Source organism: Gymnodraco acuticeps, unplaced genomic scaffold, assembly GCF_902827175.1.
Source record: "Gymnodraco acuticeps unplaced genomic scaffold, fGymAcu1.1, whole genome shotgun sequence".
NCBI classification, from domain to species: Eukaryota; Metazoa; Chordata; class Actinopteri; order Perciformes; family Bathydraconidae; genus Gymnodraco; species Gymnodraco acuticeps.
The window spans coordinates 1,440,357-1,466,694 of record NW_022992344.1 but is presented as its reverse complement, the minus strand read 5'-3'; the positions used below and the strand labels follow the sequence as shown (position 1 = coordinate 1,466,694).

General features: G+C 41.7%; 1 protein-coding gene across 1 annotated transcript in view; it reads left to right on the top strand.

Moving 5' to 3' along the window:
• The window catches only part of dnah7 (dynein, axonemal, heavy chain 7), a 153,894-nt gene that overhangs the window by 101,443 nt on the left and 26,113 nt on the right, over nucleotides 1-26,338 (top strand). The window contains exons 41-54 of the mRNA XM_034208741.1: nucleotides 552-1,178; nucleotides 1,984-2,229; nucleotides 2,376-2,605; nucleotides 3,699-4,029; nucleotides 4,695-5,041; nucleotides 10,386-10,566; nucleotides 10,803-10,988; nucleotides 12,145-12,308; nucleotides 13,380-13,534; nucleotides 15,346-15,536; nucleotides 19,933-20,066; nucleotides 20,160-20,495; nucleotides 21,503-21,629; nucleotides 21,948-22,142. Coding sequence (XP_034064632.1) covers nucleotides 552-1,178; nucleotides 1,984-2,229; nucleotides 2,376-2,605; nucleotides 3,699-4,029; nucleotides 4,695-5,041; nucleotides 10,386-10,566; nucleotides 10,803-10,988; nucleotides 12,145-12,308; nucleotides 13,380-13,534; nucleotides 15,346-15,536; nucleotides 19,933-20,066; nucleotides 20,160-20,495; nucleotides 21,503-21,629; nucleotides 21,948-22,142 — 3,450 coding nt within the window. The remainder of the gene's footprint in view (nucleotides 1-551; nucleotides 1,179-1,983; nucleotides 2,230-2,375; nucleotides 2,606-3,698; nucleotides 4,030-4,694; nucleotides 5,042-10,385; nucleotides 10,567-10,802; nucleotides 10,989-12,144; nucleotides 12,309-13,379; nucleotides 13,535-15,345; nucleotides 15,537-19,932; nucleotides 20,067-20,159; nucleotides 20,496-21,502; nucleotides 21,630-21,947; nucleotides 22,143-26,338) is intronic.

Sequence of the window (26,338 nt, the reverse complement as noted above, 5' to 3'; positions counted from 1 at the left end):
CCTGTTAAGGTGTGTTCAGAACAAACACAAAGCAGATTTTTCTAAATACATACAAAGGCAATGTAAAGACAAAGATAGATGCAGATTTGCACCTGACAATTCAAATAAAACTCAGATCAAGTTGAAATGTTTCAACTACATTGAAAAAATGTTGGCTCTAAAGCCACCCACCAAGAATCAGAAATGGTGGACAAAAATGTTGTCGCTGTTCTTAGGATAAAGTTATGAACCCCGGACTACACAGCATTTCAGCCATTTCTTGGAGTTCATTGACAGGTACAAGGGTGGTTATTTTGGTCATGGCTGGTTAAAAAAAAAACATTTTGGCAAGTATGGTGTATCTATGGAGGTGAGCCGGAGTAAGAGCAAATATGTGTGGGTTTGGAATAACTTCAAAAAAGATCTAGCGGCCAATTTGGCGCAATTCATTTTGGCAAACATTTGATATGTGTTTGGTCTGAACACACTGGTATTCCTTTGAAATTGTTTGTGTTGGCATCTCTCTAAACCTTTCCCACTGTATCATTCACTCTTTTCTTGTTGATCCTCAGGTGCTGAGGGTTTATTATGATCGTCTGGTCCAAGACTCAGATCGCTCCTGGCTTGTAAGCCACTTACAGGTGGTGTCTCAGAGCCACATGAAGGAAGACTTCCATCAGCTCTTCCAGCATCTTGACCAGGACCAAGACGGGAAGGTCACAGAGGACGACCTGCGCAGCCTCATGTTCTGCGACTTTCACGACCCTAAGGGCGACGACCGCAACTACCGCGAGGTGAACAACCTGGACCAGCTCCGTCAGGTGGTGGAATCACACCTGGAGGAGTACAACAACGTCAGCAAAGCGCCTATGAATCTGGTGCTCTTCCGCTTCGCCATCGAACACGTGTGTCGCATCTCTCGCATTCTGAAGCAGCCGAGCGGCCACGCCCTGTTGGTGGGCGTGGGCGGGAGCGGGCGGCAGTCTCTCACACGGTTGGCTGCCCACATGGCAGAGGCGGAACTTTTCCAGGTGGAAATTTCCAAGACCTACGGAACCACAGAATGGCACGATGACCTGAAGCTCATTATGATGAAGTCCACACAGGGGGAAGCTCATGGCGTTTTCCTCTTCACGGACACTCAAATCAAAATGGAGTCATTCTTGGAGGACGTTGGTAACCTGCTCAACACCGGTGAGGTAAATTGGATGGATAATAATTTATTAAGATAAAAGCAATACATATGGATATATGCAGTGATGGAATGTCACCAAGTACATTAACTTAAATAAATAAATGAGATACTTACATTTTGCTTGTGTGGTTAAGGTTATCCCACTTTCACATGATGCTACATTTTGTAGGCAAATGTTGTACTTTTTAATAGTGTGCATTTATTTTACAGCTTTAGTCACTAGCTATTTTACAAGGTTATATTATTTGCACAAAATAGAAGTCAACTAACAAATTATTATATATGATCATAGGTTAAGCTACTCAGCACTAAATAAAGTAATTCATTACATGTCACTTGTTAGACGCTTTTATCCAAAGCGACTTACATACTCAATACTGTGGACAATCCCCACTGGAACAATTTGGGGTGAAGGGTCTCAGGGACACAACGACATGCTGACTGCAGTGGGGTTTGAACCTGTGCTCCCCTGATCCGAACACCATCTTACTAGGCCACTGCGCCACAGCCTCCCTTCATATATATAGTCGTTATTTTTCTTCTTTACTTGCTTGTAAAGCGCTTTGAGCACCAGGAAAAGCGCTATATAACATGTATTATTATTATTATTATTATTATTATATAAACAACATCTTTACCAAGCCAAAACATATTCAAACAATAATGCATCAATAACTATAGTAGTTTATTTCAGATACATATTTTTCTGAAATGTGCCAAACTGCATAAATAATAGTATGATTTTACTTAGTGATTGTTCTATTTAAAAGGCCTGTACCCAATCTACACAACTCTGTCATATTTTCCAGGTGCCTAACCTGTTTGCCGTTGACGAGAAGGCGGAAATGTGTGAGCGAATGCGCGTGTTGGACCGCCAACGAGACCGCGACAAGCAGACAGATGGCAGCCCCCTTTCTCTTTTCAACATGTTTATAGAGCGCTGTCGCACACAGCTGCATGTGGTGTTGGCCATGAGTCCCATCGGAGACGCCTTCAGGAACCGTCTGAGACGTTTCCCCGCCCTCATTAACTGCTGCACCATTAACTGGTTCCAGGTGTGTTCATGCATGTTAGTTAATAACATCACAGAGACAATATGCTGTGTTTGACTGAAAATAAGTAAAAAACCATAGCAGAAATAAAGTAAATGTAATATATATGGCTACTTAGTTGTAATTTAGCATACTTCCTTGCTTATCAGACCTGGCCAGAGGATGCCCTGCAGGCGGTGGCCTGTCGCTTCCTGGAGGATGTTGAAATGACCGATGAGTCCCGAGAAGGCTGCATCAACATGTGCAAGAGCTTTCACACCTCAACCATAGAACTCTCCCATCGCTTTATGAACGAGTTGCAGCGCTACAACTACGTCACCCCGACCTCATACCTGGAACTCATTAACACTTTCAAGGCTCTGTTAAATACCAAAAGAGCGTAAGTTTTAAAGTTCACCTATTATGCAAAATGTTCTTGTTGATGTCTTTTATACATAAATATGTGTCCCTGGTGTGTAAGGAGACTCACAAAGTGTCCGAAAATACTCTCTAAAAACGGGGGTACAATGGAGCTGATCCAGATTTGCTGCGGTCATGACGACATTACTAAAATGTGGGCTGGCTTTACGTTGAACTCCTGGCAACGTTCCGCCCACCCAACCTGTCGCCCCCTATCAGAAACGTTGCAGTATCAGAAACAATGCGCGACGTGTTTTGGAAGTAATATGGTCTGTGTTTACATTAGCAAATATCGCTAACACTCAGAGCTAACCTGTACTGGAGAGAGTATGTGAAAAGAAGCCGGATATAAAAGGTACTGACCTTGTGGTAAACCCATGAGAGAGAAAGCATTTGAGCTCCATATGTTTCAGAAATAATCCTTGATGTGGTTTGGAACAGCTAAACGTTTGGTTTAGCTGAGTTTCTGGGTAGAATTCTCCTGCATGAGCTCTCCTCTCTTTTTATTTTTTTTAAAGCTACGGACTGAGAATCAGCACCTGTCTAACAGGGCTGAAATAGAGGGGTATGAGGCAGGGCTAGAATGGGGGATCTGTTTGGTATTTTGAGCAAAACACTTCAGAGACATGTTTTTTATATATCTGAGACCTATAATATAAAGAATGGTATAATATGAGACCTTTAAGGTTTACTGTGTGTGGACATAATGTTTGAGTATGTTTATACTTTTAAAAGCCAACTAAAGACCCACCTTTTAATTTGGCTTTATATCAAATACTATTTATTCTTATTTTATTCAGTGCTTTTATTTATTGATGTCAGTTGGTATATGTTTTACTTTGTCTATAGACTGATAGGTGGGGCTAGTATTTTTTTTAACCTTTTTGTGTATGATAATTGCTATATAGATAATGTTGATTGATTGATTAGTTTATCATTGATCCTGTAATTTAAAAGAACTTGAATTAAAATTGTTTCGAAAATAGTCTTAATTTGGAAAACTTGGCTAAATGGCCAAATTCCATGTCTAAAATTGAGACTTGTTTCCTTAATTATTTCTGTCCTTTGCCCAGTGAGGTGATGAAAATGAAACGTCGCTATGAGGTGGGCCTGGAGAAGCTGGAGTCAGCAGCCGATCAGGTGGCCTCCATGCAGGTGGAGCTGGAGGCGCTACAGCCGCAGCTGCTCGTGGCCAGCAAGGAGGTGGATGAGATGATGGTGGTGATCGAGCACGAGTCTGTGGAGGTGGCTGAGACAGAGAAGGTGGTGAAAGTGGACGAGGCCGTGGCCAACGAGCAAGCCATGGCTGCCAAAGCCATCAAGGACGAGTGTGATGCTGACCTGGAGGAAGCCATGCCCATCCTGGAGTCGGCGCTGTCTGCCCTGAACACTCTCACCAATCAGGTAGGACAATGCATGATTATTGACATTGTAATGCATTATAATATGCCTTTGGAAGGACCGTATTATTATTGTTATAAGCACTCAGAAATACTCATAATGCTTTATACAATCATTACACATTATACTGTAAAGCATAAACTTGACCCTGTATTGACTTATAGGATGAAGAATCATAATACGTCATAATTGCTGGTCACTCACAGATGTTTTCTTTGCCTGTTCATAGTATATTATAATTGCCATAATTGTAAAACATTGTAATCTTTTTATATTGCATGATAATCACTGTATAATGCATTATAATGGGATAATATGTGACTCTTATTAGCCATTGTTTAAATATAGAAAGAAATTGCTAATTGAAAATATTTTTTACTTTACCTAAAGCAAATGACCACTTACTGTATAGTTACTTATTAACCCTTTATGATGCTTTATAGCAGTGATTATAATGCATTATAAAAAGATGGAACTATGGAAATGATAATGCTCTTTGATCATGCAAGAAGAATGTCAATGAGTGACCAGTAATCATGTATTATTATTATACTTGGCCTTACAAGTCATTATGAATGAATGTTGAATGTTTCATAATTATTATTGGTGTACTGGAATAGAATATATAATAGGACATGCATATAGAGTTGTTTTGTTTTTATCTACAGGATATCACAGTGGTGAAGTCCATGAAAAGCCCGCCCCTAGCTGTCAAACTGGTGATGGAGGCAATCTGCATCCTCAAAGGCATCAAGCCAGACCGTGTACCGGACCCCTCCGGCTCTGGTAAAAAAGTGGAGGACTTTTGGGGCCCGGCTAAAAAGATCCTGGGAGAAATGAAGTTTCTCCAAAGCCTCCATGAATATGACAAGGACAACATCCCACCCAGTTACATCGCCATCATCCGCAACAAGTACATCACCAACCCAGACTTTGTACCGGAGAAGATCCGAACTGCATCTACTGCAGCTGAAGGCCTGTGTAAGTGGGTCTGCGCCATGGACAAGTATGAAAAGTAAGTCATGTTCTTCTCCTTCTGTGTTCCCAGTTATACAGTAGACTAGGCAGAATTTCAGAAAATGTGCTTATTTAAAGTGCTGAATGCATTTTGTGTTTATTCATGCTATACAACATTTCTAGGGGTATTAAGGGGTGCTGAATCCAAATCTGCTGTATATGAAGCTCAAAAATTTCCCAGAATGCCTCAAAATTGAGAAATCCAACATGGCCGCCACCGCCAGGCTGAAATCTATTTTAGTAAATTACTTTTTGACTAAACAAGGTACAAACTAGAATTAAATGTGTTTTTATATGTTTTCACACATGGGGAATTTAACATACTGTCCTGATTTTAGATCAAATGTGAATAATCAGCTTGAAATCATACATGTATAGTGAAAAAGGTGGTCATTAGTGATAAATAAGTTGTCAGACTCAACCAGGGCTTGCTTAGAAAGTGTATTAATACAATTTTTATTTGGCCACCAAACCATAATGTAAACATGACGCGATTAGGCCTACAGTGGAGCAACAGTACCAATACAGTAAGAACATACTGTATGGGTGGCATTGGTATTTTCAACTCAATAAGAATACAAATCATACTGAAATGGTAAAAATCTCATTCAAGTATCTCATAAAACACCACCATATATCAATGATTACAAAATAATAATAATAATAATAATGTAAAAATATATGAAAACAACAAATAAACCCAAATGATAGCTCTCAGGCCATCCAGTGTTAAGGCAATGAAGAAGAAGTTCACACTGCCTTTTTTTTGCTATGGGAAATTGCCAAAAGGCAGGCACTTTTAAATAGCAGCGTCTTCTTCAGTGTTCCGGCAGGTGTTGTCATGTTTCCTGCTGTTGCATGCCTCTATACATTCCATGTGACTCTTTCTGAATATAATAGAATAGAATAGACAGATTATGACAAGTACAGGTACATTGGAATACACGTTACAGTTATCCTTACACTTATTGTGTTCCTTTGTTGCTTTTTTTCTCAGTTATAGGTTCACAATTATCCGGTTATGGTTTCAACAATCTGTTAACAACAAACAGTCAGCAGTATGCAGTCTGGCAGGCTGATATTCTCAACCAGTCTATCATATTTTTACGATCTTGTACACATTGATCAGCTAATCCTCTATACACATACCTGCAGCTGCAGCGTTGGCTGAGGCATCCCTTGGTACACCCACATGAAGTGAACTCCCTGCAGGCTTTAGGCATAGGTGGTAAAGACAGTAGCTGTGGCACTAACTGACCTTCCTTGTGCATCCATCACATTTCATCCACTGGAGGAAGATCAGGATGTGGCAGGTGAGCTTGGTTCCAGATTGTCGATTGATAGTGTGAACGCATGATATGAAACAAACAGGTTGGTGGCAGAGTCTCTTGTGGACGACCTTTGCAAAACAACTTCACTCTTGCTTTGTTGCATGTATCAACCTCTGGCACACCATACATCTTACAGATACATTTATCTGTTGATGTTACAATACCTTCAGTGAGAGGGCCCTTCCCAAGGCCAGTAAGATCGGTGTGATGTTGCTCCAACACCTGCCAGGCTGTTTTCTTTCCGTGACCGTTGAACTGAGACTCACTATCACAGCCAGTGATGGCATGGAAGGCAAGGAGTGTGTCCACTTGATCATCAGATAATAACTTGTGAATATCATGTACTGGAAAATACTTTCGATCCTTTGATGTCCCGGCTTTAATGTAGAGATGGGTACATCCGATTCTGTCATGGTGTGCAAAAAGTAGAAGAAGCACGTCTGTGTCACGCGCTGACACAACTATTGTGTCCATTGGAGCCTGAATGCAGTGCAAAATCAGACGTGTATCAGCCTCCTCCTGGTCAGCCATTAAAGAGGAGACATCAAGATCTGGATCTGATGACTTGACAGTGGTTGCTTCAGCAAACCCACCCGATACTACAACCACAGGCTCATCTTCTGGGCTGTGTTCTATCAGATGGTTTGAGAGTAGTCAAGCGAGATCTGCTTTGTTCTCTTCCAGTGCCATGAAGCTTGACCAGTCAGCTGGAAGTGGAACGGAGTCATCAACGATTTCTCTGCGTACTGGTCGGTGACGCTGTTTACGTTTCCTCCTTGTGCCCGTTTTGATGGATTCGTCATGGTACCTGTCAAAGACTACATCAACCCTCTGGTACTTCTCTCCCATCTTCAACACCGTCTCAGCAAACTTGTTGGCATAGTCGCCAAATGTTGTAGTGTCAGGCGGCTTCCCAAGTGCCATTACAAGTGCTTGGCCATCAATAGCCAGGCAGCTGGGTTCCTGAAGGGGTACATCTGCAGGCGTTTGGACATGTTTTGTCAGTATATTTGCTAAAACAGACTTGTTGGTGGAATGTAGACTGCCGTTAGTTGCGGCCAGAGATGGCGGGATGGGCATGAGTTCATGCTGGAGGACATTTTCCAGGTCTACCTTATGACCTGCTCTGTAAGCTGTGACTAGCCTTTGTAGAATCTGCCTGTCCACTTTGATTGTGTTTTGCTTGTTCTTGGAAAGTTGCACGACTTCATACAAAGAAGCAAATGTCTTGGCTTTGTTCTTTGGAATGGGTGACTTCGGTCCCAAGTGCTGGTCACTAGCTGGAGGTTCACACAGATGTTTGTCCACAAACACTTTCATTTGTGCCTGTCCAAGGTGTTCTGCACCAAGCAGAGATTCTTGAATCTCCGGTGTGACCACTTCCTTGTTGATTATGTTCTTGAGTGTGTCCCCACCATCTTGAAACACACAGTGCTCTTTCAATGATACACATATTTTGCTTTCATCCCTGTCGTCTCTCTCCATTCTACTATTTGTGCAATCAGTGTGTGTGTACTCATCGTCTTCATCATCATTTTGTCGGAGAAGCTATGACTGTTCTCAGATTATACGACAATGTCCATCTACTGAGGGATGTTGCTATCCTGGTGATGCCATTTCCCACTAAACCACCACTCTTTTTTCCTGTAGCGTTTAGCCACTCAGTACTTTGATCCGCTGAAACCTGATTGAAGCGTCGATCACTGCGTTTCACCAAGAAGTTGCCTTTCTGAAACTCAAGGAGTATTTCTGGTGGGAGAGCAGACATCTCAGCCAGGTACACAGTACCCCATCTGGCGTTGTTTATATGATCCTACCTGAAGAAGAAGGGCAGCATACGTTTGAAAGCATACAGGTGGAGATCCCACAATCCATCACGTGAAGCAGAGTACGATGCTGACCATAGTCATGTAGTCCCACCAGAATGCGGCATTCGGGTCATCAACTGCAAGCGATGCAGCAAACTCTTTCATGGGCTGCTGGAATCTGTCTGTGGTCAGTTTGTCGACCATCTGCGCGATGTGGTCAGCATCTACGGATTGGCAGAGATCTGAGAGTTCAGCTCTCAGTGTAACATCAACCTCATCCAGATATGTGTAAAGCCGTGGGACCAGTAGCTGCCAAAGAGCCTGTAGGGTAAGTTTGTGGGTCCTTATGGCACGTGCATACCCCTTTCCTGCCATGACATGCTGAGCAGCATTTGCTCCCAGTAGATCACACTTGACCCATAGCTCGCTCAGGCCAGAATCAACCATGTGTTGTCCTATCACACCCAGGAAGTTCATGGCAATGTGAAGGCCTCCAAGGCAAGGGATAAGCACGTCCTTGTATTTTTCTACTGACCACTTTAGTTCTAGCAACTTCGGATAAAATGCCTCGCCCACTATCAGTATGACATGCTGTTGTTCCATTGATTTGGAGATATGAAGCATTGCTTGACAACTGTGTTCAGTGTATCGAGTTCAGATGCAGGAGCCTGGATGATAGGTAGGTAGCCTATTGTAGTTTTCTCTGGGTTGACTGTGTTTGCCTTTTGATTGTACAATATCCAGGAAGGCATTGGTTTTTTAGATGTCCTGGACATGAAGAAGGCCATGTCTGTAGCTTGTGCTTTCTGTGCTGCAGGACATTGTTCAGATGACTGTGTGAAACAGTCTTCTGCTAATACACCGCTGAATGGGCGCTCTGTGATTCCTCTTTTTGGTTTGTTTTTTTGCTTTTGTGGGTGAGGGGGCAATAGTGGGGAAGGCAAAGGTTCCATCACAGCACATTTGAAACATTTAACCTCAAAACAATATACAACGTAAGTAAAAGTAGCCTGATAATAATAATAATAATAATAATAGCTGAGTAATTATTCATAGTTAAAAACTACTATTTTTGCAATATATATGAGATCTAAGCAGTTTATTCACATTACATCTCAAATCTGAATATGGCATCAGATTGCCCATGTAGGAGAACTTACAAAAGCACATTTAATTCAAGTTTGTACCTTGTTTAGTCAAAAAGATATACTTAAAATAGATTTCAGGCTGTTGGTGGCGTCCATGTTGGATTTCTCAATTTTGAGGCATTTTGGGACATGTTTGAGCTTCAAATACAGCCGATTTGGATTCAGCACCCCTTAATACCCCTAGAAATGTTGTATAGCATAAATAAGCACAAAATGCCTTTGGGGTTCTGATTTTGTGAAAATTGACCCTGTCTATTATGAAAATGTATGCACACTCCCAGCTTTAGAGAGCTTACCATCCGTCTAAGCAAGTAAATGAAGCTTGGTTATATTTAATTACACAGGAATAACTCTTTTTAATCCTGAGCAAGTATACAAATGATTTGCAAAGTGATAAATATGACAAGCCAAATCAAGATGCAGATCATTTAAAAGGAGACAAAGTAAATACTATCCACAATTGTTAGCACATTTCAAATGCAAAGAAAATAGAGTAAAAATAAATATGTTTCACCTCGGGGTTCAGCAGACCTCAGGTGTTCCAGATCTGCAGAGCATAAAAGCTTAAAGCTTCTTCAGCGTATTTGGTTCTGACCCTGGCTCCATTGGGCAGACCTGTCCCTGATGATCTCACAGCTCTGGGTGGCTCGTAAGAGAGCAGCATGTCAGTTAGTATGGTGGTACCAAACCATTTAGCGCTTTATAAACTAAAAGAACGATTTTGATGTGTATTCTTTTTGTTTTTGGAAGCCAGTGCATAATTGGGGTGATGTGTTTAGTTACATGATCTCTTGCAGCTAAAGGTATTCATTTAAACCCAATGTAGGCTAACAAAATGCAATGTTTCATTTGAAAAAGAAGACACACTATATTGATTACACACATGTGCACTAATATGACCTATACAATTGCATGAATGGAGGGGTGTTAGAGCCAGGGGGCTGCCATGTTCAGGCGTGTTCACACTCACTGTACTTGGTCTGACTGATGACCTTCTGGTTTAAATATATATCTAGAATTTCTTGTAAATGATTGCTTACTGCATCATCCTTCAGGGTGGCCAAGACGGTGGCTCCCAAGAAGGAGAAGCTGGCGCAGGCTGAGGGGGAGTTGCTTGTGGCCATGACAGGCCTCCAAAAAAAACAGGCTGCCCTCAAAGAAGTCCAGGATAAACTCGCAAAACTTCAGGAGACGTTCGAAGCCAACAAGAACAAGAAAGTTGAACTGGAGAATCAGGTTTAGTGTTTTTCACATCTCTTACTTTCATTGTATATGGTTTAACAATGTGTTAAATTGGTAAACATATCTTGCTATGTAATGAAAAAAGAGTAAAAGTGTAACTACAGTGCCAAATGAAAGACGACTAAATCTGAGAGGAGAATGACAGAACACTGACAGAACTGCCAGGCAAAAGAATGACTCATAACCCATATAGGCCACTGATTTCCTCCACCTTCCATGATGTCCTGCAGGTGGATCTGTGCAGTAAGAAGCTGGAGCGAGCGGAGCAGCTTATTGGAGGCCTGGGTGGAGAGAAGTCACGCTGGAGCGAAATGGCCTTCAATCTCGGAGAGCTCTACAACAACCTGACCGGGGACATCCTGATCTCAGCGGGCATCGTGGCTTACCTGGGAGCCTTCACCTCCAGCTACAGACAGGTGAGCTCAGGGAGCCGGGGGGGCATACTAGGAACTGGGCTGTCAGTGGGTACTACTCGTATTACTAATAGATCTGCACCTACATAGATTTGTAATAGATTTCACTTTTATATTTAGATTTAACATTTTAATATAACGTTTGTTGGTTTACATGTAACCATACTGTTAACAGTTCCCTATAACATGTTGTTTTACACACATTTCTCAAATGTAAGAAAAGGTAGATTTATATGTAGGGAAAGCAAGGTAAATGAGTTGGTGTCTGCAGATACAGAACACAGTGGATACAGTTGTGAAAGGGGGAGAAAGAGGGGAAGACACACAGTAAATGGTCCTAGGCTAGATTCTAACCAGGGTCCTCCTAGCCCCAGTGTGTGGGTCGCAAGCTCTACCAGCTGAGCTATACGGTTGCCCCCAATGGTTCATTTTTAACTACCTCGATCACAATGGCTCTCACTTTATTTCAATCTCAAGATTAAATTCACAAGTACAGATCCTTCTGCCCTTTTAAAAAAAGAGAACAGATACAAATACAAATACACCACTGTATGTCACAACTTTGCAGTCAAATGATCTGATTTAACCTTAAGCTGCAGTCAAAATTTAAAAAAATAATTCACAAAGCATCTGCTTGTTTGTGTAAATGAAACGAGCAGATGCTTTTCAATCACAATACTATGGCCCCTGGTGTGCCACCCTACATGCTGTTTGGAAACATGTAGGGGATGCAAGGTAAATGAGAGGAAAGTGTGTTGGTGCCTGCAGATACAGAACACTACCACTTTTAGTGGGTCGTAAGTCGAGAAGAATCACTCTTATTTGAATCTATGCATTGTTTCTTAGGAAAATCCAGCCTTTCTGTCTTTAAAAGACTCATTACAACTTTGACCAATTCAATCCAAAAGCTTGAGAGCAGTTTGGAGGGAAGTGATCCCTCTGAACGGAACATTTATTTTTCAATACCAAGAAAGTGTTTAAAGGTCGTCTTTTTTCTTTTTTAAAGCTGGGGACAAAAAGGAGGAGAGTGAACAAGTAATCATTTATGTGCACAGAATTGTTCGCAAGCAGATGCTTTCATTTGCTTGTAGGTTATTTCATGCTGCCCAGGTAGTAAAGTGAAAATGAAGTCATAACCAGTAAATGTGCTCCTCTGCAGGATCAAACGGAGGAGTGGATGGATCTATGCAAGAGCAGAGAGATCCCCTGCTCCCCCAACATGTCCCTGATGAGCTCTCTGGGCGATCCAGTGAAGATCAGAGCCTGGACCATCGCTGGCCTCCCATCAGACAGCTTCTCCATAGACAACGGGATCATGATCTCGTGAGTATCAAAGACAAACTTTATTCTGACATGGCATTCTCTCTAGAAGAAAAATGCATCAATGTTTACTTCAGAGTTTAAGAGTTTAACGCACCAGCTACGGAGGCATCTGCACCTGATCCGATTCATTTGATATTGAGCAACCGACAGCCATTGTTGATGCACAATGTGTATTTGACTTCACAATAAAGCTTCACATTACAGTGCGAAATAAACTAGTGCTTGAATCGAAATGACAGAAAGGTCTGGACAAGATCCAGCCAGCGTCTAAAAATACATAACGACATGAACACAAACAGAAAACTGGCTTTCAAATGCACTTTTCATAGAAGCATAAACACATTTCAGAGGCATGGTACCTCTGAATGTGCAGCTGGTACAGAGGTAACGCAATGATTTAATATTCAAAACCCAAAGGGTCTCTGCTTACTCTGAGCGTAACTATCTTTATGGAAACTTCTGGTTTCTATTTATTTGTGGCATTTATTTTTCACTCACTCACTGTGCATAATAAATATGTTCCAGTGTGTGTTTGAAACCAATGTTCAAAGGGGAAGACACACAGTACATGGTCCTAGGCTAGATTCTAACCAGGGTCCTCCTAGCCCCAGTGTGTGGGTCGCAAGCTCTACCAGCTGAGCTATACGGTGGCCACCAAATGTTTATTTTTAACTACCTCGATCACAAGGGCTCACAATTTATTTAAATCTCAAGATTAAATTCAGAACTACAAATCCTTCTGCCCTTAAAGACATCACTGTATGTCACAACTTTGCAGTAAGATTGTCTGATTTAACCTTAAGCTGCAGTACAACAATGAATATAAAATGTACAAAACATCTGCTTGTTTGTGTAAATGAAGCAGCAACATTGTTTTTTAATCACAATACTGTGGCCCCTGGTGTGCCACCCGACTGTGAGCTGTCTGACTGTGCCTCTCTACATCTCAATTCTTGTCCTCCTACATCCCCCCTGCAGTTTTGATGTCTCCTAGTTAACAGTTACATGATCTCTCACTCTGACAAGGCAGCACCATACGATCATCGACTGTTTTATTGTGTTTCTGTGTAGAAACGCCAGGCGGTGGCCCCTGATGATTGATCCCCAGGGCCAGGCAAACAAGTGGGTGAAAAACATGGAGAAGGCCAACAGTCTGCATATCATTAAACTGAGTGACGGTGACTTTGTACGCACTCTGGAGAACTGCATCCAGTTTGGCAACCCAGGTAAGTCTGTCTGGCTTGATGACTCTGCCTTGTGTGTGTGTGTGTGTGTGTGTGTGTGTGTGTGTGTGTGTGTGTGTGTGTGTGTGTGTGTGTGTTGTGTGTGTGTGGTGTGTGTGTGTGTGTGGTGTGTGTGTGTGTGTGTGTGTGTGTGTGTGTGTGTGTGTGTGTGTGTGTGTGTGTGTGTGTGTGTGTGTGTGTGTGTGTGTGTGTGTGTGTGTGTGTGTGTGTGGTAGTTCCTGCTTCCGCCTGCTGAGGTCTCCCTTTACCACAGGGACTTTTTATTGCTGCAGAAGATTGTTTTTCTTTGTTCTCTATTCTGCAGAGGAGGAATTCATATAAGCAGTATTTCTGAGTGAAATGTTCCAATGAACTTTTATCCAGGCCTCCTGCACCATTATTATAATGAACTACTGTAAATCATACACAAGTGCAGGGGCAATACATCTCTGCAATAACATTTCCCCCCCCAAGTATCAGGGTCATAGTCACATGTTTGTGCAGAAGCAACTATCTTTTTGCTGTCTGTTCATTTGTTGTGTCTCTAGGATTTGTAGGGGGTTTGAGAAGGAACAGCAAGGGAGAATGGAACTGACAGAGACAGCTATACAGCCATTAAAAAGACATCTAAATAATGACCGAACTCACCAGCCACTGGGTCTTTGCTTACTGTCAGAATGCAAGGCTAACAGTTCAGAGAGTCGTTGGTCCTTGCAGGGAGCAAAATAGTCCCCAGAGGCTACAGATCCACGCTCTCTTACTTCACAGTTCCATGGTTTCTTGCCGTTTGTATTGCAGCCTACAGTATTTCCCTGATTCGTTGCTAGAAATCTCTATTTTAGGACTGTTGATCAAATATTTCCCCACCAAATATCTTAATAGGCTCGACTCCTGCTTATTAAATGCTAGAAAGTACTGCTGAAATATTAACAATATTGATGAAATGTAACAGAACAAAATGGTGCCCGAAACGATTTGGAGACATTTAGAAAGTTTGGAGAGAAAGTTTCAGCTGTCACCGTCTCTGAATTCTGTATAAAAACGTTGTTATTACCTTGGGCATGAAATCAATTATAGATGGGCTAATGTTCCTAACATGAGAACAGCATTATCATACTTAATGTGAAAATACATTAATGATGATGTCATGGGGATAAGGCATTTATAACTGTTAATGTCTTACTTGCTTCACTGATTGTGCACTGCATGTGGTGCACAAATGTAATGGTTGAGGGCTTCCAAGAAACAGGAAGATGTACGCAACTAAAATAATTGAGACATGCAAAAGACACAAAAGAAGTAATTATAAGGTAGCTTTTGGGAAAAGTCCTGTATTGATACATCATTGGCTGACCTGGTGCTAAATGTAAGTCTTTGACAGGTGACCTGTAGATTAGACAAGATTCAAATAGATATAGTTTATTGATCCCAAATTGGGAAATTCTTTGTTACAGCAGCATGTTAACAACGCATTGCATAAGAGTTAACATGATAATAATATAAAATAAACATTACAATGAAAGATGAGGACCCGTGTTTGTCTGAATAAGCTTGTCACCGCTCTATCTGACAGCTGTATATTGACGGAGGAGGACGATACAAGTCACACACTCGCTGGCATAACATCTTGTGTCCACCCGGCCGTTCTGCTTCAACAAACAGGCTTTTTGTTCTTTGTTATCATAGCTTTTCCTCTCATTTCTACAGTGACGTCACCTAAAGATAGCTTCTCTTTAAGATTGCTTGTATGAAGCAAAACACTGACAAGTTTAAGCCTCCCCTGATCAGAAAACCTATTTAACCTTTTCCCTCAGTGCTGCTGGAGAATGTAGGCGAGGAGCTGGACCCCATCCTGGAGCCTCTGCTGCTGAGACAGACCTTCAAACAGGGCGGGGCCATGTGTATCCGCCTGGGAGACTCCACCATCGAATACGCTCCAGACTTCCGCTTTTACATCACCACCAAGCTACGCAACCCACACTACCTGCCAGAAACCTCCGTCAAGGTACTATAGTTGGAAACACCCTCAGGCAGTGTATCCCAATACACACTTTGACTCGCTTGAAGAAACGTATTTTATCAAGGCTACTTTCGGATCAAAATTACTTTACAGTAGGCTTTATGTGCTTTCTTTTATTGTATTCCATCAAAGATTTCATATGTTCCTCCTCTGACCCTCTCCCATTTTTTTCTGCCATTGTTGTATTATCTATAGGCAAACTTGTTTAGACAATAACAGGTTGTCTATCCCAAGCCTTTGCAGGCAAACAAAAGGTCTCTATGGAAACTGTAGAGTTTTAACGCCGTTAAATCTCTTTCACAAAATGTCTTTCCTTAATTAAGGAAACATTTTAAGGGATTATACGCAATACTCTCAAGTAAGTCCCCCACTTAAAGGGCCATTAAGCTTAAAATGTCAAGGAAAAGGTGCACCACACAAGGAAACACACTCAGACAGAGAGTCAGACCGAAGTACCTGCACACACCTTTATTCCTGACAGTAATCAGAGCAGTTTCTGGCAGGAGCCACATGCCTCAGCTGTTTGCAGCAGGTGTCAGTGTTGATGCAATGAGCCCTGTGCAATCTTCCATGTCCCCACTACCCACCCCTTCCATGCAGATGGAGCTGGTACCCTTCTGTCCCACCGCAGCTAAGGATCGACGTATTTTCTACAACAAAGCTTCTGCCAACTCACAGAATGCGTTAGTAGAATACAGTCTCTCACAGGACTCAACAGACATCTGCATTCCTCCACCTTTAAAGTAGCATTTCCTTTACACCTGATAACAACAACTTTCATTTGTTTTGTTATTTAGCCGGATGATATACCTGACTTTCAGTAACATGGTTTTTTCCATTAAAGAAAAAGGTCCTTTGTGGGGCACTGTGTTTACTGTTTAACTGCAACCTTAATTGTTTTTGTGAGGGAGGTTCTTAAATCGTGTGGCTTTCCTCAGTTTTGGTTGAGGTTTTAGTCACTCTATAGATGGAAGTATGGGCTGGTGAATATTTTTAATGAATTGGCTTGATGAATTGCATACATTTTGTACGGACGTTAATGGTCTCCAGAGGATGAACTCTTGTGATTTTGGTGATCCTCTGATCTTTCTTTAGTGCCATCAACAGTTCAAAGTTAAACATTTTCAGTGAAATATCTTAATATCTACCAGATGGAGATGATGTTGTCCAGAACTTCATGGTACCCAGACAATGTATCCCCTTGACTATTAGAGGATTGCTATGACATTTGCGACAGAGATGGAGCACTCGAGTCCTGGACTCGGACTCGAGTCGGACTCGAGTGCCGATTTTCGGGACTCGTGACTTGGACTCGTGACTTGGACTCGGACTAGTGAATTCCCCCCCCACGAAGACTCGGACTCAACTTGTAAATTGACGCTCCGACTCGGACTCGGGCAAATTTTCTCTGGAGTCTGATGTCCTCTATCCTGGCATGTGCACCTGTGAGGCGAGTTCACGAACTGGGCCCCGCTATTCCAGTCTAAAGATGTCTAGGACACACCCCGCATCGTGCTGTATGCTTTCACACATTCTGCTTCCACATTGGAAAAGAGCAGCGCAAAATGCTCGTTATGTGGAAACAATATTGAAGAGAAGGCTCCGCAACACATTACTCTAAGGATCGAGTTCAGACATATAGGCTGTCTTGAACACTATCATCAGAGTAACATGATCTAATCAATAAATAAAGATTCAGCCCGATAACACGAAAGCACATGGCTACTTAACATGCAGAATGATGTCATTTTGCATGCTAAGTAGCCATGTGCTTTCTGGGGCTAAATCTTTATTAGTAAACCGATTTAACTGGTAAAAGTTCCTTCAAAATAAGAGTCCCGATCTTATTACTATCAAAATAAAAGTGCAAAACGAAAACTTTACCATAGGAAAATATTGGCATACAAATATAATCACTTCTCTAAAAGGTAACTCATTTTAAATATAGTTTATTTATATATAATAATAATATTAATATTAGTAATAAGCTTTATATTTGTATAGCACCTATTACAAGAATTGTAGCCAAACTCGCTTCACAGCAGTTCAATAGACAGATTAGTATAACATGACAGGATAAAAGCAATGTAGAGGAGCAGCTACATTTCAACACATATATCCACGAAGATTAATACATGAAGACTTGTGACTCGGACTTGACTTGGACTCTTCTTAGGTGACTCGGACTTGGACTCGGACTCTAACACAGGCAATGATGACTCGGACTCGACTCGGACACTCCTTGGGTGATTCGGACTTGGACTCGGACTCGACTACGACTCTCCCTTCGTGACTCGGACTCGGAGAGTGGTGACTCGAGAGTGACTCGTGAATTGGTGACTTGACTACAACACTGAATTTTGCCACAAGCATGCACGCCCGCCGAAGTGTAAATCGCAATAAAAAAAATTCAGGTGACAGAATTTTCAATTTTTCAAACACATTTATTTTGTTGAACAAAAACCTGAAAAGCATTACTGTCCACTCTGCTTGACTTTATGTTTAGTGTTTTAGCAATGGTTAGCATACTAACACACGAAACTGAGGTATTTAAAGTGATACAAACAAGTATGAATTAGCATGTCTGGCTGTGAACTCTTAGTTTGTATGAATTTATCAGCAAATTCTACAAAATTATTATTTAAGTACCTCTGTTCCTCCAGATAGATGATCCCTCCTTTTTTACGGTTGTTTCCCTCTTATTGCATCATACTTTTTTACCCCAGCAACACAGCGAATCATCAGTTGGCAATACCACCTCCCCAATGGAGCACAGTGTCCCAGAAAAAAGAGAACATTTCCAAGAAAAGGAGCATTTAAGGAAACTGCATTACAGAGAGGGGTTGGAAAGCTTTAGAAGATCACATTTCAAGCATCTATTTGCAGGGCCCCACTCTTTATGGGCAGCTATTAGATAGATTCAACTCATTTTTCAAAACTGACGCAATCCTTCTTTTTTTGCCTACAGTACAGTGGGGCTTCCATTAAATCCATTAAGCCCTGTTTGAAATGCAATACTTTCAAATACAAGAAGGCAAGCTTATGGTAGAGCAGCCCTTAACGAGCTCAGGGGACATAGGGGAGTGAGGAAGGAGGGTGTATGTGTGAAAAGGACAGACGGGAGATTTATGTGCACTCCGAGTCTTTACCACCAGCTGAGTGGGTCCGCAGCATCAATAGAAATGGAATTTGGCCCCGGAGAAGTGCACTCGTTTATTAGGGCAGAGAGTAGATAGCAGGTATGGGCTTTTAACCTCCGGGTAAGTGCACAGCAGAATTACTAAGGCTGGGCGCTAAAAGACACACCTCCACAGTTTTCACAGTAAAAGAAAAAAGCATCTTACCTGTGCTTTGCCAAGGATGGAGCGGTTATTGGAATTGATTGGAGAGGAGGTTCGTAGGGGGGGCAGCACTGAAGCCATGATGATCAACGCTGCACTTGAAAGTACCCTACACATACATGTCCACACTGAAACACACTCTCACACACTCACACACACACCCTAATTTGAGCATGTTTTCTTCTGCATTCTGAAATGTATAGCAATGTATCAGTGTTCATTTCACCAAAAAATCGATGATTATTTTCATTTCATGAATAAGATGATTTTTATGCCTAATTCTTTCGCCCGGATTTGTAATCATCAAACTCTCATCACATAATGTTTAGATAAAATCTTTTGTCAAATAAATGAAACATTTTTGTTTCGGGTAGAAAAATAATCTGATGACAAATAAATGACATTTGTCAAAATAAAAAAGCCGATTTAGAGAGAACATTTTGTGACTAAAGGTAAACAAAAATGTAACGACTCTTTGTAGACTCAAACATGACTGAAACTGTAAAGGATACAAATGCCTGGTGTATCAAACTCAATTTCACGCAAGGACCACGCAAGGGAATGAGTATATGGCCATTTATACATACATGACCTGACATGGTTACATGAAGTGATTTAATTTCATTTAAAAATATTTACAAAAATATATAAAATCAACCTTCGATTATATTGTTGCATGTCACATTAGCCATATTGTCATTGGTCCACATAAAACCCTAAAAAGTCATTACATTCAAATGGTGCTCAGCCATCATACCATGCAGCCAAGCACAATAATGCATTATTATTACATTTTACAAGTAGGCTAACATTTAGTCAAGTCGATAATTGGATGCAACATTTAATTTAAAAAAAGATGGATAAAGTCTTGATAATGTAGTACATGTCTCCTGAATCCTAGCCTACTGGCAAGCAATCATCTGCACACACATCCTTAAAAATGTAAATAAACCTTTAGTTTGACACTTATGGTCTCTAGTCTAAATCTAAAATAGCTTTCAAACTGAAAACTGCTCTTTCGTTTGACCTCTGTACTTTAGGTCACCCTTCTGAACTTCATGATCACCCCTGAAGGCATCCAAGACCAGCTGCTTGGTATCGTGGTGGCTCGGGAAAGGCCCGACTTGGAGGAAGAGAAACAGGCTCTTATCCTGCAGGGAGCAGAGAACAAAAGGTACTGTAGCACACTCCAGACTCAGGTCAAATGATTTCCATTAGTCAAATCAAAATGTCTCCCTCTACAAACACATGTTGAATTGTCCTCCAGACAACTAAAGGAGATCGAGGACAAAATCTTAGAGGTGCTCTCCTCTTCCGAGGGCAACATCCTGGAGGACGAGACGGCCGTCAAGATCCTCTCCTGCTCGAAAGTGCTGGCCAATGAGATCTCAGAGAAGCAAGCTGTGGCCGAGGTGACGGAGCGGAAGATCGACGAGACCCGCATGGGCTACACCCCCATCGCCATGCATTCAGCCATCTTGTTCTTCTCCATCGCTGACCTTGCGAACATCGAGCCCATGTACCAGTACTCCCTCACCTGGTTCATTAACCTCTTCATCAGCTCCATCGACAACTCAGAGAAGAGTGAAAACTTGGAGCAGAGGTAGGCAGGGCTGACAAATGCACTGGCAAAGCACATGTTCCCACAAAAAGCTCCCTTTTCACTTGAAATGCCTTATTTTACTTGTCAACTTACAAAAAAGGAATATAAGACTAGGTATTGACTCTTTGCTAAGCCCATCCTCTCTTGTCGTTAGGCCTCCTGTCAATGTGGCTTTTTTTTAACAATAACAGTGAGAGACATTCCAAATAGGAAAATCATTTGTGTAATAATAGTCCTGAAATATCAAAGAGATGTAGACAGAATGAAATATGAGAATATGCATATGAAGTGGAATAGAGGACCTTCAAATTCAGGCAAAGACCACCAGACAACCCACATCTTAATACTCAACCCTAAGGATAAATACAGGCACAACAGGAAGAAGTCCATTATTGAGAGCAACAAGTTCTCCCGCTTTTCCGATTGTTAATAGCATGCCTGGATATTGCTCGCACATCATGGTCTTGAACCTTAACTAGATCTTATGAATTATGAATAATTAAAATCTGCTTTTGTGCTTAGCAAGCTAAAGTTATTAGTGTTTCACCTTGGTGCAAACAAAGGAAACAAATGTTTGGGCAACCAGTGCCTTTATTTAAGTGACAGTGTTAAAAGGGTGGTAAATTGTCCCAGGATTTCGAACCCGGGTCGTCCGCATTGGGACCAAGCCCCAGTACATGGACCGGCAGCACTATCAACTGAGCTATACGGTGGCACTGTCTTATAGTCTTTGATGGATTTAGCTGTGCCTGAGGTCTTCCACACAGTATCAGACATCTCTTATCTTGCGTTCTTGCTTTTAAAAAAGAAAAATAGGGTAATATTCCCCCCTAAAGGTTGAAGATATCTTCTGTCTGACCATATGAAAAACTTGAAAGGCCTGCGCCCTGTTGCTAACGTAGGATTGGACATTGGCCGCTAGAGAGGGGCGTAGTTCAATAGGGTCAATAGTTCACAAGTCGGTTTGGTTTGGAACACAATTATTAATACACTTGTACTTTCTACAGACTGCAGATCCTGAGAGACTACTTTACATATGCGCTATACGTCAATGTGTGTCGCTCTCTGTTTGAGAAGGACAAGCTGCTCTTCTCTTTCTGCCTCAGTGTTAATCTTCTCATGCATAGAAAGGAGGTATGGAATACACAAACTGCACACACAAATTAACAACACTTAAAAGACATAGACATTTAAGACATTAACACTTTCAATAGTGTAATAGTGTAATAGTGTAGTGTTTGATTTGTGGTTAGCTTATCAAACTAGCCGTTATATATTATATATTTCAAATTAAATCCTCCATGATTCATTTGGATGATCTGTTTCTTGTTTTTAAAATGTGCATAGTATTTTTATCCAAGATAATACCCAAAATGTTGAATCTTTAAACCGTTTAAATCACAAATGCTGGTTAATCCTCTAACAGAAGCATGACTGTAATGAATGTGTTAGGTGGATGAGGGGGAGTGGCGCTTCCTCCTCACAGGTGGTGTGGGTCTCGACAACCCCTACTCCAATCCCTGCACCTGGCTCCCTAAAAAGTCCTGGGACGAGCTTTGCCGCCTAGATGAGATGGAGTGCTTCAAAGGTCTGCGTAAAGACATGGCTCGCCTCAGGGGCGAGTGGAAGACGGTCTACGACAGCTCAGTGAGTGACATGAAACACGCAGGCTTCTCTGGGGATCTATTTCTGGGTGTCCTTTAATGTTTCTGTGATGTTAATACAAACTGGGAAAAGTTTGTATTTCTGTCCTACCTTTTTACATTACATTGCATTTAGCTGACGCTTTTATCCAAAGCGACTTACAATAACTACATTCGACCAACAAGATACAAACTTGAAGAAAACAGAATCATATAAATACATCAGGTTTCATAGAGCTAAAACATTTAAAGTGCTACTCAACTGGCTTTAGATAAGCCAGTCCTTTATTAGTACACTGAACAAAAATATAAATGCAACACTTTTGTTTTTGCTCCCATTTTTCATGAGATTAACTCAAAGATCTAAAACATGTTCTATATACACAAAATAACCATTTCTCTCAAATATTGTTCACAAATCAGAAAAAATCTGTGATAGTGAGCACTTCTCCTTTGCCGAGATAATCCATCCCACCTCACAGGTGTGGCATATCAAGATGCTGATTAGACAGCATGATTATTGCACAGGTGTGCCTTAGGCTGGCCACAATAAAAGGCCACTCTGAAATGTTCAGTTTTATCACACAGCACAATGCCACAGATGTCGCAAGTTTTGAGGGAGCGTGCAATTGGCATGCTGACAGCAGGAATGTCCACCAGAGCTGTTGCCCGTGAATTGAATGTTCATTTCTCTACCATAAGCCGTCTCCAAAAGCGTTTCAGAGAATTTGGCAGTGCATCCAACCGGCCTCACAACCGCAGACCACGTGTAACCACACCAGCCCAGGACCTCCACATCCAGCATGTTCACCTCCAAGATCGTCTGAGACCAGCCACTCGGACAGCTGCTGCAACAATCGGTTTGCATAACCAAAGAATTTTTGCACAAACTGTCAGAAACCGTCTCAGGGAAGCTCATCTGCATGCTCGTCGTCCTCATCGGGGTCTCGACCTGACTCCGGTTCGTCGTCGTAACCGACTTGAGTGGGCAAATGCTCACATTCGATGGCGTCTGGCACGTTGGAGAGGTGATCTCTTCACGGATGAATCCCGGTTTTCACTGTTCAGGGCAGATGGCAGACAGCGTGGGTGGCGTCGTGTGGGTGAGCGGTTTTCTGATGTCAATGTTGTGAATCGAGTGGCCCATGGTGGTGGTGGGGTTATGGTATGGGCAGGCGTATGTTATGGACGACGAACACAGGTGCATTTTATTGATGGCATTGTGAATGCACAGAGATACCGTGACGAGATCCTGAGGCCCATTGTTGTGCCATTCATCCACGACCATCACCTCATGTTGCAGCATGATAATGCACGGCCCCATGTTGCAAGGATCTGTACACAATTCCTGGAGGCTGAAAACATCCCAGTTCTTGCATGGCCAGCATACTCATCGGACATGTCACCCATTGAGCATGTTTGGGATGCTCTGGATCGGCGTATACGACAGCGTGTTCCAGTTCCTGCCAATATCCAGCAACTTCGCACAGCCATTGAAGAGGAGTGGACCAACATTCCACAGGCCACAATCAACAACCTGATCAACTCTATGCGAAGGAGATGTGTTGCACTGCGTGAGGCAAATGGTGGTCACACCAGATACTGACTGGTTTTCGGACCCCCCCAGACCCCTCTAATAAAGCAAAACTGCACATTTCAGAGTGGCCTTTTATTGTGGCCAGCCTAAGGCACACCTGTGCAATAATCATGCTGTCTAATCAGCATCTTGATAAGCCACACCTGTGAGGTGGGATGGATTATCTCGGCAAAGGAGAAGTGCTCACTATCACAGATTTTTTCAGATTTGTGAACAATATTTGAGAGAAATGGTTATTTTGTGTATATAGAAAATGTTTTAGATCTTTGAGTTCATCTCATGAAAAATGGGAGCAAAAACAAAAGTGTTGCATTTATATTTTTGTTCAGTGTATATAAGTTCTTTGTTAGTAATTCTATCGCTCGAAGTGGAGTCGAACTAGATGAGTTTTTAGTCTGCACCGGAAGATGTGTAAGCTATCTGCTGTCCTGATTTCAATGGGGAGCTCATTCCACCATTTTGGAGCCAGGATAGCAAACCCACGTCTTTTGCTGATGGGAACTTGGGTCCCCCTCGCAGTGCGGGTGCAGCGAGCTGTTTGGCTGATGCAGAGCGAAGTGCACGTGCTCTACCTCTCTCTAAAATGTATTGTTTGATTGAATGCCTGATGGCAGAAAAATGGGGATCACATTTTTAAATAGGTCTGTACAAAAAATACACTTTATAATCTATATTACCCAATAGCACACGGAGGAGAGAAAAGTATGCACATTCTCTCAAAATGAAAATGTTGGGCTACTATGGCTGCGAGGGAGTGCAGCTGTCTTTCAATCGTAAGGTTGTGAGTTTAATCCCAGCCCCTGCAGTCGATGTGTCCTTGGGCAAGATACTTAACCCCTGGTTGCTCCTGATGGCATGGCCAATGGTGTGTGAATGTGTCGTTTTGATTGTTACATTTCTTAAGCAAAAAAAAGTGGCACGCTCTGTATGAATGAGGTGTGAATGGGTGAATGACTTGTAGTATGTAAAGCGTTTTGACGGGTTGTAAAGACTGGATGAAGTGCTATATAAGTACAGTTAATTTACCATTTGTATCAATGCACACATTAATATGGCTGCTAGTCTTATTGTAGAATCTCTAAACGTGTTAAATGTCAGCTTAAAATGAGTTTGGGATTAGATGTTTGTAAAGTGTAGCTTTAAACTGTCTCACATTCAAATGGGCTATATTTACATATCCCTATATCCAGTCTTTTACGACCCCTTATAGCGCTTTGCGTTCGTTAAGTCATCATTCATACAGAGCAATGGGCCATTTGCTCAAGTAAGCAACATTCACATACATTCACATTGGCCTTGCAATTGGATCGTCACAGTCGGCATTGAGGAAAATGTTAGAACTACCATAACATGTAGATTCTGGAGGTGCCTCTGTATTAACATCTTTAGAGCAAATGTTAAAGATATTCAAGGTTTTTACCTTTAATTTAGGCAACACACACCTTGTGTGGATACTAAGGCCTGAAACACACACAATATTAGACATAAATTCAGTTAGCAGCAGCTTCAGTGCCTTATGTGTTGCGTTCTGCTTTGGTTTACTAAGCTTGAAGTTTGAATTACTATTTTTGCACCAAATGTTGTGCTTTATCAGATTACTGGAAACCAAGTAAGTTTAAATATAGACAGTTCACGTAGTTTATGTAATTTTGCTCACATTTTAAAATATCTGTTTAATTTTGTTGTCAATCAATCAATCAATCAATGTTTATTTACAGTGGGGCAAACAAGTATTTAGTCAGCCACCAATTGTGCAAGTTCTCCCACTTAAAAAGATGAGAGAGACCTGTAATTGTCATCCTAGGTATACCTCAACTATGAGAGACAAAATGAGAAAAAAAAATCCAGAAAATCACATTGTCTGATTTTTAAAGAATTTATTTGCAAATTATGGTGGAAAATACGTATTTGGTCAATAACAAAAGTTAATCTCAATACTTTGTTATATACCCTTTGTTGGCAATGACAGAGATCAAACGTTTTCTGTAAGTCTTCACAAGGTTTTCACACACTGTTGCTGGTATTTTGGCCCATTCCTCCATGCAGATCTCCTCTAGAGCAGTGATGTTTTGGGGCTGTCGCTGGGCAACACGGACTTTCAACTCCCTCCAAAGATTTTCTATGGGGTTGAGATCTGGAGACTGGCTAGGCCACTCCAGGACCTTGAAATGCTTCTTACGAAGCCACTCCTTCGTTGCCCGGGCGGTGTGTTTGGGATCATTGTCATGCTGAAAGACCCAGCCACGTTTCATCTTCAATGCCCTTGCTGATGGAAGGAGGTTGTCACTCAAAATCTCACGATACATGGCCCCATTCATTCTTTCCTTTACACGGATCAGTCGTCCTGGTCCCTTTGCAGAAAAACAGCCCCAAAGCATGATGTTTCCACCCCCATGTTTCACAGTAGGTATGGTGTTCTTTGGATGCAACTCAGCATTCTTTCTCCTCCAAACACGTCTAGTTGAGTTTTTACCAAAAAGTTCTATTTTGGTTTCATCTGATCATATGACATTCTCCCAATCCTCTTCTGGATCATCTAAATGCTCTCTAGCAAACTTCAGACGGGCCTGGACATGTACTGGCTTAAGCAGGAGGACACGTCT